A 16340-nucleotide genomic window follows, 5' to 3' on the forward strand; every position below is an offset into this window, starting at 1 on the left:
GAAATGATCATAGATAAATGACTTACTTACATTACCATTCATCTTATAAATTTTATTAAATAAATCTAACCATATATATAAAAAACACCTATTTTCTTTAAACAACATCTCAATTCACATTGAAATTCCCTTTATTAATTATCACCTTTTCCACCTCTTCTTTTAAAACAAGATAACCATCCTTTTCAATTCACATTGAAATTCTTTTTTTTTTTTTTGATTTACTATAGTTATATTTTCAATCCACTTTCACATGTGCTATAGTTATATTTTCAATTCACTTTCACATTAGCGTGTCACCTTTTCCATGTGGAATAATGATATTTTCAATTAGCTTTTTAGCTACATTTCCTCTATGAGTAATCACCTTTTCCACCTCTTCTCTTTAACCAAGATAACTATTTTTCTGAATTCACATTGAAATTCCTATTTTATTTACAGCGATGATATTTTCAATTCACTTAACCACTCGTGGACATTAAAATAATTTCTTTCTTTCTTTCTTTCCCATTTCCTTTGTACGAGTCATATTATCCACTGCACTCCAGATATTTTGTTGTGACGTTTTATAACCGTGTACCCGGCATTTGACGCCAAATTCGAAAGGTTCGAGTCGGAGCACGATTTTGCCGTTCTCACCAGCAACAAAGATTTATCTTCTCTCATATCAACAAAAGCAGCTGGTGACGGCAAATTTGACGGCAGTGTTTCCGTCTATACAACGATGGCAATCTCTGGGAGACCCGTCAGCATGACAGAAATCCACTGCAACTTCCCACATAATCCGTTCCGTAGAATTTCTCGGCGAATTTCGCAGTTCCGGGCAGCTTTCCCAGCCAAGAAAAGCGCAGCGGGCGCCTGCGAAGAGATGGATGAATTAACCGGGCGTGCAGCCGCAGGAACTCAGCGGCGGGACAAGCGGATGCCGGAGATTATCGGTTCCAACAGAGAATTAATGTCTAAATTGACGACCTTGGGGCGTCCTTACCAGACATTTCCATTTATGGGAAACAGGCACGTGGAGACTATATTCGCTTCCTTCTTCAGATCTCGTCCAATCATCAAGTTCAGGAGGGAGTGTCTTAGAATGGCAGATGGCGGTTCTGTGGCACTGGACTGGCCATTTTCAGGGGAAGATGCGGAGCTATGGAACGGGGAATTGCCGGTCAACAGTCCTGTTCTTATATTACTGGTTGGCAGCTTATATTTGTTATCGTATTTTCATATATATATATATATATATATTTTTTTTTTTTTAATCTGAAAAATGTCACTGATTCGTTCTAATTTATTTTTTGATACATGAAAAAGCAAATTAAAAATGAAGGGAGAATTTGTTTTGTGAAATTTACTGTGATTTAAATAACAGTAAAACGCTAAATTCGGACAGAAAATCGGTGAAGTTGGAAGTTAGGTTTAATTATTTTATTTTATTTTGAAATTTTGTGGAAGAGACAGTAGGATAGGAATCTTCAAGTTGGCTTGTTTAGATCAATGTATGCATTGGTTCTGTAGCTGGATCATCTTGTGTTGAAGAAAGTGTAACTAGGTTTGGTCTTCATAAATGTACTTTTGATATTTGTATTTATTCAAGAAAAGAAATATTATTTTTGTTATATTTATCAATGAGTTTCTTGCTCATTGAAATAGGTCTAGCACATGTTAAAGTGCTATAGGTGAGTCAAATAGTCAGAAGAAAATTTGAAGACCTTTAAAGACATGTTACACCATGTATATATTTGTATAAGAGTCAAAGAATATACCTCCAAGCAAAGACAAGTCCTCTCCATGCAACGACATCACCAAAAGGAGAAAAAACGTTGAAGAAAACTCAAGTCAGCCTACTGTCCTCAAGTTGGCCTAAAGGAGGGACAGTCCTCTATATATAGAGGCTGTCCACTCCTCCAACGATAAGAAAATCACCTTTGAAATCAGCGAGCAAGAGAAGTCAAAAAAGAGTGAAAGAAGCCTAGTATAAGGAACCTCTAGTGTAGCGAAGAAGGAGAAGACAAGACCGAAGTTTAAATGGCTGTTCTAAGGGTCAAACACAGTCACACGTGCGAGAAAAAGAGGCCTCTCTGTGGTCATAACAGCAGCAGCAGCATATCAGTCCCATATTTCTCATTGTTTGGGCTAGTAACTTAGGCCTATAAGGCCTCCCACTAGATCGAAGAAGAGGCTCTCCCAAGCGAAGATAGGAGGAGTCAAATACTTGAGGAAACCACCCACACATGCGAGAAACTAGGGCTGCTATGCTGTCACATCAAGCCTACAACTACACATCAAGAAGAAACTCAGTTAGTCAAGAAAAGGAAGGTGTCTCCATAGGTGAAGGATCTCACTAAGTATAAAAGACAAGTATCTCTTCTAGAGCTCACATAAACAAGTTCTATCTCTAGTTGAAGAAGGAAGAAGGAGGATGAAGTGCCGGAAGGAGGAGGACAAAGTGCCGGAAAACAAAGTGCAGGAAGGAGGAAGGATTTGACTTGTGCTTAGAGGATATTCTTGTCAAGGGTCTAGGGTTGGCATTGATCACTAAGAAGCTTCAATACGAGAAATTTACGAAAGGGTTTTCCTCTCTAAGAGAGAGAGAGCTTTTGCCCTGGCAAAGAGCCAATATCTTGTGTTCTTGGTTCTTATGTGTTTGGTAGTAGTTTGATGAAGTAAACACACATGCATTAATAAGAAGAGAAGAAGATTAAGCTAACAAGATAAATTGTAAAAGTGCTTCACAAATTGTTATCAAGTCTAGAAGAATCCTACTATATCTAATTGCCCTAGATTCTTCAACATCCTGAACCTTGACATTCCATTGTGCCTATAGATTCCTCATGGTTTTGCGACTTTACAAATCTTGAAAGCATGACCTTTGAGATCTTTTCATTCTCCTGATCTACTTGCTTTTATTTTCTTCTCCAAATCTTCTTGTATCTAATATTAGAGTTCTCCTTCATGTATTTGCAATCATGAGCTATGTGTCCATAGTTATGGCATTTGAAGCATTCTATATGATCCCTGAAAGATGGAGCAATTGACATATACTTTCTGTTGACAAAGCCATTTGGATTTTTGTCTTGTGATCCTGCCAACTTGCTTTTAGGGTTTTGATAATGGCCTTGATAATCATCCCTATCATAAGCTCTGCAATCCCTAGCCTTATGCCCAAAGTTAGTACATGAAAACCGATACCGAGAAAATATGCTATGGTATTGGGAAGAAACGACTTGCCTTGATGTTTTTGATCTTCTGAAGACATTATTCCTTGGAGGTGCAACCTTTTGTTGATCCTTGTCGTTGATTACTTCAACATTTTCAACCTTCTTCTGACCTTCACTTCGATTTGGCCTTTGAAGGATTTTGCTATTAGACTTCTCTTCAACCTTGCTTTGCAGGGTCTTGGAGCTTGTGCATTCTTTGCATGGAGCTTCACTTGCTTCTTTTGCCTTTGTCTTCAAGCAAGCAATTTCTCGATCCTTCTCATTAATGACATAATTTTTCCTTTCGACATCTTGCAATTGCTCCTAATGCCATTTGTTGAGCTGGTTTTTTCATCTAGAGCGACATTAAGTACCTTTTGGTTTTGACTAACTTCTGTCTTGTTCTTTTGAACAGATTCCTCTAATTGGTTTGTCAAGATTTTCTCTTTCTTCTATGCTTCCTTCACATGAAGTCTTAGAAGGGCAACTTCTTCTTCGAATATCTAATTTCGCTTCCTTTCTTTGTTAAGATCACATAAGGCATTGATCGATTCTACCTCCATGTCAACTACTGTTTCTTCTTCTTCATCTAATTTATCTGAATGACAATAATCATCATCATCTTCATCTTAACCTGCATGCTTCTTTGAGTAGAGATTGTGAAGCTTCTTCCAAATCCTTTTGGCTGAAGAGCATTGATCCACTTAGGTTTTCACAGGATCTGGCATAGTACTAAGAATGACATTCATGGCTTTTGTATTGTACCTTCTAGATTCATCGGTAGATGTGTCTCCAGAAACAACAAAGTGCCATACATCATATCCATGAGCTTTTAAATAGGCTTCCATTCTGGATTCCCATATATCATATTTGGTTTCATCGAGCTCAGGTTTTGGGCCTACTTGATTCTCTTCATTAGCTGTAACAGATTTTGAGACTACTGCAATATCGAAGACTTCCTTTGATCATTTGGATGCGTGCTTCTTTGACTTTCCCATCTTTGCACTTTTGAGATCTGCCTTCCAGTTGTTAGGCTGCAACTAAAGGAACCTGCTCTGATACCAATTGTTGGAAATATTGAGAGGGGGGTGAATCAATATTTCACTTCAATTAGTTAATTTTAACTTCACAGAGCATTAATTATCATTAGCATTAGATCAAGGGATAAATCAACAACATCATTCAACAATGCACAACATCAAAGACAGTACATAAGAGATTTTAAGGTGGAAACCCTTCCGGGAGAAAAACCAGTGAATGCTTTTAATATAGGTCTTTTCAAGGTTACATCGACAGGAAGCTTCGACTTCCAATATTCTCCAAGAACAACTGGAAGGAGGTTCCAACACCCTGATTTATCAACTTCAATTGAAAGGACGCTCCGACGCTCCAATTTAACAACTCCAACTGGAAGGACACTCCAATGCCCTGGTTTTATCAACTTTGACTGAAAGGATGCTCTAACCTGCCATAGCACCACCCTATTTTAGGCTCTGACCTGAAGTAGACTTCACTCTCCGCCTTGCACTACCCTACTTCCTTGAAGATAAGAGATAATTGAATAAGATTTTCGGTCGTCTCTGTCACTAAATTAATCTGCAATCATCACCGTCTTGCCTTATAACCATCGCACTATCAATATTGACATGTTCAATCATCTCAGGTATTACAAATTTCATGTAAATCTCGGTGGCTGGCTATCATACCACATTAGTAACAATACTCTCCATTGATTAAGGCTGGTCAACACACTTCAACAAGTCACACAAATTACAAGTTCAACATTAATCTCTAGACATGGTCCTCAACCTCATTACCCTAGCTATATCAGATCTCTACAATGATAAGGACTCTTCAATCAAACCCTAGCAGTATGGCAACAAATATAATATAGCAAACTCAAATTCATAGTACCGACATAAATGAGCTCCAACTATCAACACATTGTAACAATGTACACCTTTATAGATTATGGCGATCAACTCTCCCCAATAGCATCAAATCCTAGCATAATCTGGGATATCAACAATACAAGTCCTTAGCTCTGTGCAATAGCATATTCATATACATCATAATGTGAAAATTCAATGATCTTGAATCCTACTATAGCCTCTGATTAAGTTTATTCTATTTGTTAGATAACTTGAACAAATTATTTGCAGTTTTCTGTGGAAAATATTGAAATATATATATTGTAGCCTTCAAAAATACAATACTGTGGAAGAAATAAAAACACTGGAAGAATAGATGCACACACACAATAAATACTGTTTTTTTGGACCAATGTCCCTGGAAAAACCCAAATTGGAAAAACCGGTGCAACAGCTGAGGGTTTTATTATTATGTAGTAGTAAATCTGAGTACAAATCTATGGAAGCTCAAATCTAGCTTTTCATACAGAGAAAATCACTGATAGAAGTCTAGTGAGAAATATCTCACTTCCACCGGTGATCTGACACTGACCTTAGCTCAAGATGAGTTGCTCCTTGTTGCCTCTGCGTCACCCTACGTAGATCTGCATCAACCTGTTGGGACCAACGTCTCTCTTACTCTGTTGATCCACTGTTGCTCTGGAAACTCGATCTTCTGGCCTCTGGTCTCCCACTCCAGCTCCTGCCTCTAAATCTTGACTTCTCCTCAGCAAATACGGATCTCCCTTTGAAGCTCTGCACTGCCTCTCTGCATTGCGTCAACCTCTTTGTGGAGTATGCCAATCACTTTCTTGAGGCATGAGACATGGAAGACTGGATGGATTTTTTCCGTGGGTGGCAAAGCTAGCTTGTAGGCTACTTCTCTGATGCGCTGAAGTACTTGATACGGTCCATAGAATTTTGGAGATAATTTCTGGCAACCCTTGTCTTTGAGTGATGTTTGCTTATATGGTTGCAGCCTCAAAAATACCTTATCCCCTTCTTGAAATTTGCGTTTCCAACGATGTTGATCCGCCTGTTGCTTCATGCGGTTTTGAGCTTGATGGAGATTCTCTCTGAGGTGGGCCAGCATGGTTGTGCGGTTCTGTAGGAGTTGATCCACTACTTGTACCTTCGAGCATCCCTGGATATAAGAAGTAGGTGAAGGAGGGAGTTGACCATAAACAGCTTCATATGGAGTCATTTTGGTGGTGGCATGATAGTTAGTGTTATACCACCATTCAGCTAGAGGTAACCACTGTACCCATAGATGTTGTTTTTTTGAAGTGAAACACCTAAGGTAGGTCTCCAGACATTTGTTGACTGCTTCAGTTTGACCATTAGTTTGGGGATGATAGGAAGTACTGAGTTGTAGTTGGGTACCTTGTAGCCTGAAGAGTTCCTGCCAAAAGTTACTAGTGAAGATCGGGTCATGATCAGGCACAATGGAAGTGGGCATGCCATGCAATTTGAAGATTTGGTCCATGAAAGATTGAGCCACCAAAGCTGGTATAAAGGGGTGGGGTAGGGCACAAAAATGAGCATACTTAGAAAGTTTGTCCACAACCACCATGATGATTGACCTGTTGCCTGACTTTGGAAGACCCTCGCTAAAAAACTATTTTTTTTAAGAATTGTTTTGTTATATAAAGGGAAGGAGGGATTTTTGTTAGTCATTGTGACTTGAGAGAGCCAAGGAGAGCCAAGGAGCAAGGAGCGAGGAGTGAGGCTGCGAGTGCCGAGGAGCAAGGAGCAAGGAGTCTTGGATTTGAGGTAGGTTAGTAATTTACTCCTAATTTCTAGAATCTAAATAAATAAATACATTTTTCTCATTCCCATTTCCATTCCCATTCCCATTCCATTTTATTAAATTTTGCAGATTCAAAACTACAAATTTCAAACATCATGGCTATATTTCTTGGCATTTTCTTCTTCTTGGTTCCTTTTCTAGTTATTATGGTGCTGGAGAGTAGGAAAATGAGGGTTCAAAATGAAGAAGGGGATGAAGAAGGGGGACAAAGTGGATTTGATGAAAACCCCAGTGAGGAGGAGCTGGAGGAGGGTGAACATGATTCAACAGCTGAAAAAACTAAACAAGACCAAACCCCATTGTGGAAATATGTTAACAGGCCTGAAGCAGGGAAAGGGGGTGGAACCACTAAATTTCATTGCCCCCATTGCAACAATAATTACACAGGTTCATACACCCGTGCTAGAAAACACCTCTACGGGAAAAGGCCATGGGATGGAGATAAACAAATAGGAATCAAAACTTGTGCAGGTGTGTCAACAGCAGATAGAGCCAAATATATAAGGAAAGAGGAGGAAGCCCAATATAAATCTAAAAAATCAAGGGGTTTCTTTGAACAAGCTCACAATCACAAGCATAAAGAACTCCTTCAGCATCCTCCCAAGGCAGTGGATACGGAGGCATAGGGTCACCAACTTTAAGGCGTAGAACCATATCAGATTTCCTTGATGAAGGGTGTAGGAATGATGTGGATTCAAAAGTTTACAGGTTTCTCTATGCATGTGGGATACCATTCAATGTTCTTCGCTCACCTTATTAGCACGAAATGGTTTCTGCCATAAATGATGCCCCTAAAGGATACAAAGCCCTGGGTATGACAAGGCAAGAACCGTTGGACTTGATCATGAAAAAGCAAAAATATCACATTCTTTGAATAGAATGACAAGTTCTTGGACTGACCATGGGGTTCCCATTGTATTTGATGGATGGACAAATGTAAAAGGTAAGCCATTGATAAGTGTTCTTGCTGTGTCTGTTAGTGGTGCCATCTTTCTAAATGCATATGATTACTCAGAGAAGTTCAAGACCGTCATCAACATTGCAGAAGCATTACTTGAAACAATTGACCGTATTGGACCATACAATGTCATCCAAGTCATCACTGATAATGCTCCTAATTGTAAGTCAGCGGGTCCCGGATGCGGGTGGTTTTAATGCATAACAGGTCAGTGGCTCATCACAAGGGCATGTGTCAGCCCGGATGAGCCACGTATGCCAGGACGATTCATATATGGTCTATCTGCGCGATGCATTTAAGAACGGAGGCGATGGTTTATTGCAGTCGAGTCATTTCGGCATTTACTGCTCTTCTTGGTAACGGGAAAATGGCGTTACAAAGCCATGGCATCTCTGTCATTCTCCCGCAGTTTGTGTTGGCTCATGCTCTGGTTCTGAGGGAGGTTGTGGTGGCTCACTCTCTGGTTCTGAGGGAGGTTGCGAGGGGGTATCCTGCTCTTTGAACAATTCGGGGATGTATGGCATCTCTGTCATTCTCCCGCAGTCTGGCATAAGGTTTGGGTGCTCGGAGGTTGTGTTGGCTCATTCTCTGGTTCTGAGGGAGGTTGCGAGGGGTATACCTGCTATTTGAACAATTCAGGGATGCAGCGTGAGCGCCAAAGGATGATAAGTAGGCGCGGAAGTTCCAGAGGTCGGGCTTCGTCTCAGAGGCAAGCCCCTTCCCCCTCCTCCTCAATCGAGGTTTCTTCCGACCGCAGACGCTCCAGGGGACGGGCAGTTGGCCGAGGTAGAGCAGCGGAACACCGAGAAATTATGGACTGTGGGCACTCTGCGCATCCCATGGTGAGATATCGCATTCCATGTACTCTGTCAAATTCTACTTTCTTTGTTACTGTGTCGGTGGAGCATTGCAGCAATCCTGGCGGTCAAGACGATGCTCTTCAAGCCAGCCCTCCGCGGATTCCTGGGTCGGCTCCCACAATAGATATGCAAGTTCCCGCCGTTGATATGCTGCGCCCCGTCCAAGAAAGCTTCTCCCCAGATCCTGGGGCAGGCCCAAGTGAACCTGTGCAGCGAAACACTCTCACCGAACCGGACATCCACAAGCTTCCCAGATGCAAAACGGAGGAAGATCCGCACACCACTGATGATGACTAGCTCGCTCTGCAGTTCGCCTCAGGTCTCTGAGAAAGGAATTTTTTCACTGTCTGCTCTCACCGCTATCTTATATGTGTCGGGTCTTTGTCCTTATGTATTTCTGTCCTTATCTGTAACAGTGACGGATATCCATATTTGTTCCAGTCTTTATGTGTTTCAGTTTCGGCTAATCATGTATGTTCAGTGTCGGTCTCATGACTGTCGTTTTGGTTCAGTGTCGGTCTTATGTAATTTTGGAGATGATTATTCCTGAGCTTACTGTGAGTTCTTCGACAGGAATCACAGGGCTACGGCTCTGTTGTAACACTGATGATGTAAATTTTGCCTTTTTTGTAATATAATAGCTTAGTCTGATTCAGAAAAAAAATAAATTGTAAGTCAGCGGGAGCAATTATTGAGGATAAATACCCCAACATATTTTGGTCTGGGTGTTTGGTTCACACATTGAACCTTTTGATGCATGATGTTGTTAAGAACAAAAATAAACAATACAAATGGATTGGTGATTTGTACAAGAAAAACAAATGATAAAATTTATTACAAATCATAGCAATACCCATGGCCTTTTCCGCAGTCACTCAATATTGGAGTTGTTGAAGATTGCGAGGACTAGATTTGATAGCTATTACCTCACCTTCAGATGCCTTTTGAAGGTAAGAGAGTCATTGGCTAGCATGGTATCAAGTCCACACTAGCAGGTATTAAAGAAAAGGGCTACAAATGCAGCTGACAGACGAGGTTTTGAGCTGGTGGAGGAGGCCGCTCTTGATGGTATGTTTTGGGCAAGTGTGAGGTAGGTATTGGATTTCACCAAACCCATTTATCACATGATTCGGTTTGTAGATACAGATAAACCAGTGATTGGCGAGGAGATGGATACCATGTTGGGGCAAATAAAAGGTATTGTCCATAACAATGATCCCGACTTGTAGAAATTGATTCACGATTGTGTGTGTGTACGGTGGAATAAACTTAATCTTCCACTACATTGCTTGGCGTATATCCTTACACCAAAATACTACTCTACATCTTGGTTGGGCCAACCTGCACCAGGGGGTGGGGTTAGGACCAAATCCCATTTAGATGAAGAGGTATCTAGAGGATATTTGGATGCATTAGAAAAGTTGATACCTGACAGGGAGGAATGTGCTAGTGTGCGCCTTGAAATAGGCAGATACTTCAGTGGCACTGGTTTGTTTGGTACCTTCCATGCAATGGAAGACAGAGACAGATTTGATGCTCTCACATGGTGGGAATCATATGGCGGCTAGGGACTTTTGCCAAAATTGGCAAAAAAATTTCTATCACAGGTTGTAAATACTTCTTCTGTAGAGAGGTGTTGGAGCACCTACAGCTTCATACATAATGTGAAAAGAAATAGACTCGATGAAAACTGGGCAGAAAGCTTGGTTTATGTGCACTACAACTTGAGGTTGTTGAGTCATTACTGTGATAAGGCTTATGAGGATCCAACATAACAAATTTGGGACAACTACCCAGAGGATGACAATTTGGAGGATGGCACTATACAACTTGAAGAACTGGAAGAGGAACTTATAAGGGATGAAGATGAAGCAGCAGCCATGCCACCTCCACCATCCAGTAGCAGTGCTCGAGTTCTGAGTCTTGTTCCTTTGTTGTCGCCACTTTCATCTATATCCTCACATGGAGGGCATGTGCCTTCTAGTTCTGGTCGTCGGTCTGTGCGGGAGACTCCTAGAAGACCACCATGACCTGCTCATATAGTAGACTCTCGTGGCAAGGGCCACATGCAGTAGTAGATAATAGATTTACAGTTTACTTGTCTTTTCTAGTTTGTATGAGTTTTCATAACTGTTAAGTCTTGAGTCCTTGACTCTTGAGTCTTTCATATCATAATGATATTTTCTGTAAACAATATATGACTGTGACAATGAAAGTTTGAAGTTTGAAGTTGGCAATTATAACTCATTCGTAATGATTCTGAATTATGAATATGATGCTTCGTGAAAGACTAAAGTTGTTTCATTTCATTTCATAATTCATTTTATAACATTTCATTTCATGTTAACAGTTAGAAACTTAGATATTATTTCTTGTAATGGTTAAACTTAGCTTACAAGTACAACTTTGGTGATCAATGATGATAAATGTTATTTATTGAATTTTCAATCTTGAAAGCTTGAAGTTGAAACTTTAAGATTGAATTTGATGAATCATGATTCACGAGACTCAAAATGTTGTAATATGTGTGTTACTAACTTGTGGACGTGGTTGATGAAGATTATAACTTCTAGATGATTGATGTGATATGGTTCAATGATCAATCCATGTTTTTTTTTTTTATATCTAATTCATCATTTTACATGTTTTTGTTGACATATATGTATCAAAATATATATATTTTTAAAAAATCGCTCCGGGATTCGCTCCCAAACTGGGAGCTTCTGAAAATGTCGCTCCCGCTCCCAAGTAACACTGGGAAGACTCGTAATGAAGTCCATAGAAACCTCCGTCTAGATTGAGGCCGGGATGGGCAATGGCTGTAATGTGCCTGGGGATTTGACTGTCTCCTTTGTGGCGCTGACATACGTCACACTCAGCTACAAAAGTAAGAATGCCCTTTTTCATGCATGTCCAAAAGAATGAACGTCGATTGCGAGCATAAGTCCTCTGAAAGCCTGAATGGCCTGCAGTGGGAGATGCGTGCAACTCCGCCAAAATGCGACTTTTGAGGGTGGATGTTGGTGATATCACGACTTTGTCCTTGTAGCGAAGAATCTCATCCTACCAAGAGTAGCCCACTATGGAATTTGGATCCGCCTGTAATTTATTAATAAGTTGGGAGAGCAAAGGATGTGAAAACCATTCCTTGCGAGCCTCTTCAATCCATTCTGGAATAGGAAGGGAGATTGCGAGCAGGGTGCTTTCCTCCTCAAATTGGCGTGATAAAGCATCTGCTACGACATTTTTGCGCCCTTTCTTGTAAATTATCTCATAATCATATCCCAACATTTTGGCAAGCCATTTATTTTGTTGTGGTGAGGATAGGTGTTGCTCCAAAAATATTTAAGGCTTTAATGGTCTATGCGGATTTGGAAACGCCGCCCTAATAAGTATGGTCGCCAGGTATCTACTGCATTTAAGATGGCCAACATCTCCTTTTCATAGGTAGATTGTCTTAGATTTGTCCCACTTAATTGTTGGTTAGTGAAGGCCAAGGGTTGACCTTCCTGCATTAAGACTGCCCCAATACCCGTACCTGAAGCATCACATTCAATCACAAAAGATTTGGTGAAGTCGGGTAGTGCTAATACGGGAGTGGAACACATGGCATGTTTGAGAGCTATAAATGCCTGTTGCGCTTCATCATTCCAAAGAAATGAATTTTTCTTGAGAAGGTGAGTGAGGGGTCTAGCAATGCAACCATAATTGCAGACAAATTTGCGATAGTAGCCCGTGAGACCCAAAAATCCTCTCAAGCTCTTCAAGGTCTTTGGTTGAGGCCAATCCTGCATTGCCTGGATCTTTTTGGGGTCCACCCTGACACCTTCACGCTCCACAATGTGGCCCAAATACTCAACTTCTGCCATGCCAAAAGAACACTTGGACATCTTGACAAATAATTTATGCTTTCGGAGCAGTTGCAAGAGCAGATCTACATGCTGAAGATGTGGGACAAATTTTTTGAGATATGGTTTGAGCAGGCGGTCCATGAGGCTCTGAAAAGTGGATGGGGCATTACAAAGGCCAAATGGCATGACCAGGAATTCATAATGGCCTTCATGAGTTTGAAAAGCAGTCTTTGGAATGTCTACTTCTTTCATGCGAATTTGGTGATAGCCCGAGTGAAGGTCGAGCTTAGTAAAGAATTGAGCCCCATTTAATTCATCTAGCAAATCATCGACAACCGGGATGGGAAATTTATCTTTGACCGTCAGCTTGTTGAGGGCCCTGAAGTCTGGACACATACGCCATTCCCCATCTTTCTTGAGCACCATGACCACAGGCGATGAATAAGGACTAATGCTAGGATGAATGGCGCTTGCTTCCAGGAGTTCCTTGATGATTTTTTCAATTTCATTCTTTTGGGCAAACAGATATCTATATGGGTGCACATTTGGTGGTTGGGCCCCTGGGACCAAAGTAATGCTATGATCATGTTCCCCTCTCAAGGGTGGAAGCTCATGAGGCTTGTCAAAGATCGACAGATGGTTGTTTCAGATTTGTTGCATCTCAGGATGGATATGAAGAGAAGTGGGTTCGAAGGCCTGGATGGCATTAAATTGGGCTATAACTCCATGGCGGCCCTTTTTTTAACAATTTTTCCATCCTATGCGAGCTAATGATAGATGGAGCACCCGCCCGGAGTCCTCTGAGGGTATGTGTGTGGTTGTTCTGCTTAAAGCTCATATATAACTCCTGGAAATCCATTGTGATTGGGCCGAGTGTGCGGAGCCATTCAACACCCAAGACAATGTCACACCCTCCCATGTGTATGGCAAACATATGGGTCTTTAGCTAATAATCCCCCATTTGAAGTTTGACATTTTCACAACGGCCTTCACATTTCATTATCCCCCCATCAGCAATTTGGACCTGGAAATTAGAGACTTCTCTGACAAAACAATGCACTGCTTCAACGACTCTTCGATGGATAAAGTTATGCGTACTGCCACTATCAATCAAGACTGCTACAAGGCGATGCTTAATAAAACCTCTGGTTTTGAGAGTTTGGGGAGAAGAAATCCCTGCCAAAGCATGAAGCGAGATAACTGGTTCGTCAAGTGTATCTGGGAGCGCATTGTCTGGCTGGTTGTCCTCGTCTTCCTCCTCTGGTTCCTCAAATGGTGGGGCTTCCTCCGATGAACTGTGATCAGTAGCATCAATTTGAAAGAATTTGGGTTCCTTGCATTTATGCCCTGGGGAGTATTTCTCATCATAGTAGTAACACAATCCTTGCTTTCTTCTTTCCGCCATTTCCGCTGGTGACACCTTTTGAACCTTAAGTGTTTGGGTAGTGCTTGGAGCCTAGGTGGGGCGACCCTTGGCTATGAAATTTGGACGAGTCGACTGAGCCGCTAACGCGCGTTCTACTTCACGAGCTATCTTGCAAGCATTGACCCATGAGATTGGGTGTTGCAGTCGGACGTGGGCTTGTATGGCTTCTTTGAGACTGTTGACAAAACATTCCAAGTAGAACTCATCTCGTAGACCTCCTGTGTGGAAGGCTAAGGCTTCAAATTCTGTAATTTATTCTTGCACTGTTCTTGTCTATCGGAGCTTAGTAAGATGACCCAAAAAATTAGATTCATGGTCGAAGCAATCCGTAAGGGATTTTGTGAATACCTGCCAAGTCAGGGGCCTTCCATAGCAACGTTGATGCCACTGCCACCATTGCCATCTTTCGTTGTCCAAGTACATGCTACCCACACTTAGCTGAGTCGCATCATCTCTGATGTGATTCAATGTGAAATATTGCTCCATTTGTGCTAGTCATGTGGTTGGATGAGAGCCATCAAATTTATACATGTCCAGCTTGGGTGGTCGCGGCTGGGACTGTTGGTGGTTGCCAAAGAGGTGAAGAGAATGGCTAGACTCGCCCTCAATGTTTTCATTGAAAGCATATGCCTTTGATTGTTCCTCCGACTTGCCCTTTGTGATTGTGTCAGCTAAGGTCTTGATCGACGTCAGTAATGCGTCCAACTTTTGTTCAATAGTGTCGATCTTCTCATTGGTCATAGCTTGAGCTCTGGTTTGTACCATGCACCGTTCCGATGCACTTATCGTTATTGTGAAAAAAAATAAAATCTGGGACCACCCGAAATTTTTGACGCTAACAAGTGAATGGTACCACCTTGCTCAGCTCGTCGACTTGATTCTTATGGGATAAGTCTCCTGTAAGCGTCCCGGGATGTTAAAATTGGCAACTAGGGCCAAAATTCATGTGGGTCATCTTATTCATGGCTGATAATATTTTTATTAGATTCCACTCGTCGAGAGGTATAGGATTGATATAAAGATCATTCGATTTCGATAAGTATTCATGGAGATATGAATTTATTTTGATTATGGAATTATTATCAAGCTGACCTACAACTCATGTAGGCTCAGAAGCCCAATAGTCGCATCTATTCAAACACCAATGTTGTGTATAAATACAGGAGGACTTTTCCTCATTTGGACTTACTCATCTCATCACATCTCTCTCTTTCTCTACTGCACAGAAAATAGTCTCTTCTCTACTGCGCAGAAAAGGGTCTCTCCCTCACACATGTGAAGCCGGAAGCTGCTGAAACGGAAGTTGCAATTGCAGAATTAAAGTTTGATCTGCGTGGACCAAAAGATCTCCTCATCTGAACTACGCTGTAGGTTCATTTGAACCTCCTCTGAAAGCCACAACTTTTGGTGGTGGAATCAAGTCAATTCGACAGATGGTTTGTAAGATATCGACTACCCTAGTTTGAAGGAAGCTGCTGAAACTGAAGCTGCAACTGTAGAAGTGAAGTTTGACTTGTGTGGACCAGAAGATCTCCTCATCTAAACTGCGTTGTAGATTCATTTGAACCTCCTCTGGAAGCCTCAACTTTTGGTGGTGGAATCAAGCCGATCCAACGGTTGGTTTGTGAGATATCGTCTGCCCTAGTTTGATGATGAAGCCGCTAACGCTGATGCTGCTGATCTAGGGTTTGCTACTGCTGATATAAATCAGATTTATTGTACTATTTCTCTCTGCTGAATTATTGAAGATAAAAGAAGATTTGATCAAAGGGTTTCCCCACACATTGTGGGGTTTGTCTCTGGCTAGTCGCCACATCTTGTGTCTCTTGTCTTGGCTTGTTTTCTGTCGATCGTTTAATGTTATATCTGCACTTTACTTTATTTACATGTGATTGCTAATCTGTGGAATATAATAAGAAAAAGAAGTAAACTGTTATAAGCATAGAACATACCATAACTTAACATGGTATCAGAGCTGAGGTGAAGACAAAGCCCAGGCAAGAGCAAGAGCAATCACTGAAGAGAAGATTGGCAAGGCTGTCCTAAAAGAACTATGGGGTCCTCAACACTCTTTCCTACCGAAGACAAGCTCCGTGAGAAAGCTGATTATCACGGATGGAAGATGTCTATTGATCTAACCCTAGAAGATTAAGGAGTGTTGGACCATGTAAGAGGCAATATTGTTGAGCCTCCATCAAATGCATCCGCTGCTGCTTGGAACAAATGGAAAAACGGAGAAGTCAAAATAAAGAAGATCATTCAGGACTCTATCGACAAGCAATTGGTGGCCTACATCTCTGAACTGGACACCTCCAAGGAAATCTATGA

General features: G+C 41.3%; 1 protein-coding gene across 2 annotated transcripts in view; it reads left to right on the plus strand.

Annotated features, from left to right (window-relative positions):
* The first annotated feature begins 520 nt into the window (after positions 1–520).
* Positions 521–16340, plus strand: part of LOC149213660 (embryogenesis-associated protein EMB8) — a 244387-nt gene continuing 228567 nt past the window's right edge. Inside the window, exon 1 of one of the 2 annotated variants that reach the window (XM_089392092.1) lies at positions 521–1192. In XM_089392092.1, the coding sequence (XP_089248218.1) occupies positions 725–1192 (468 nt within the window). In that variant the 5' untranslated portion in view covers positions 521–724. The remainder of the gene's footprint in view (positions 1193–16340) is intronic. The other variant, XM_089392090.1, reaches the window with a different exon arrangement.

The sequence above is a fragment of the Pinus tabuliformis genome, chromosome 1_1 (genome assembly GCF_031772625.1).
Source record: "Pinus tabuliformis cultivar Carrire ecotype Pingquan chromosome 1_1, CPIR1, whole genome shotgun sequence".
NCBI lineage: Eukaryota > Viridiplantae > Streptophyta > Pinopsida > Pinales > Pinaceae > Pinus > Pinus tabuliformis.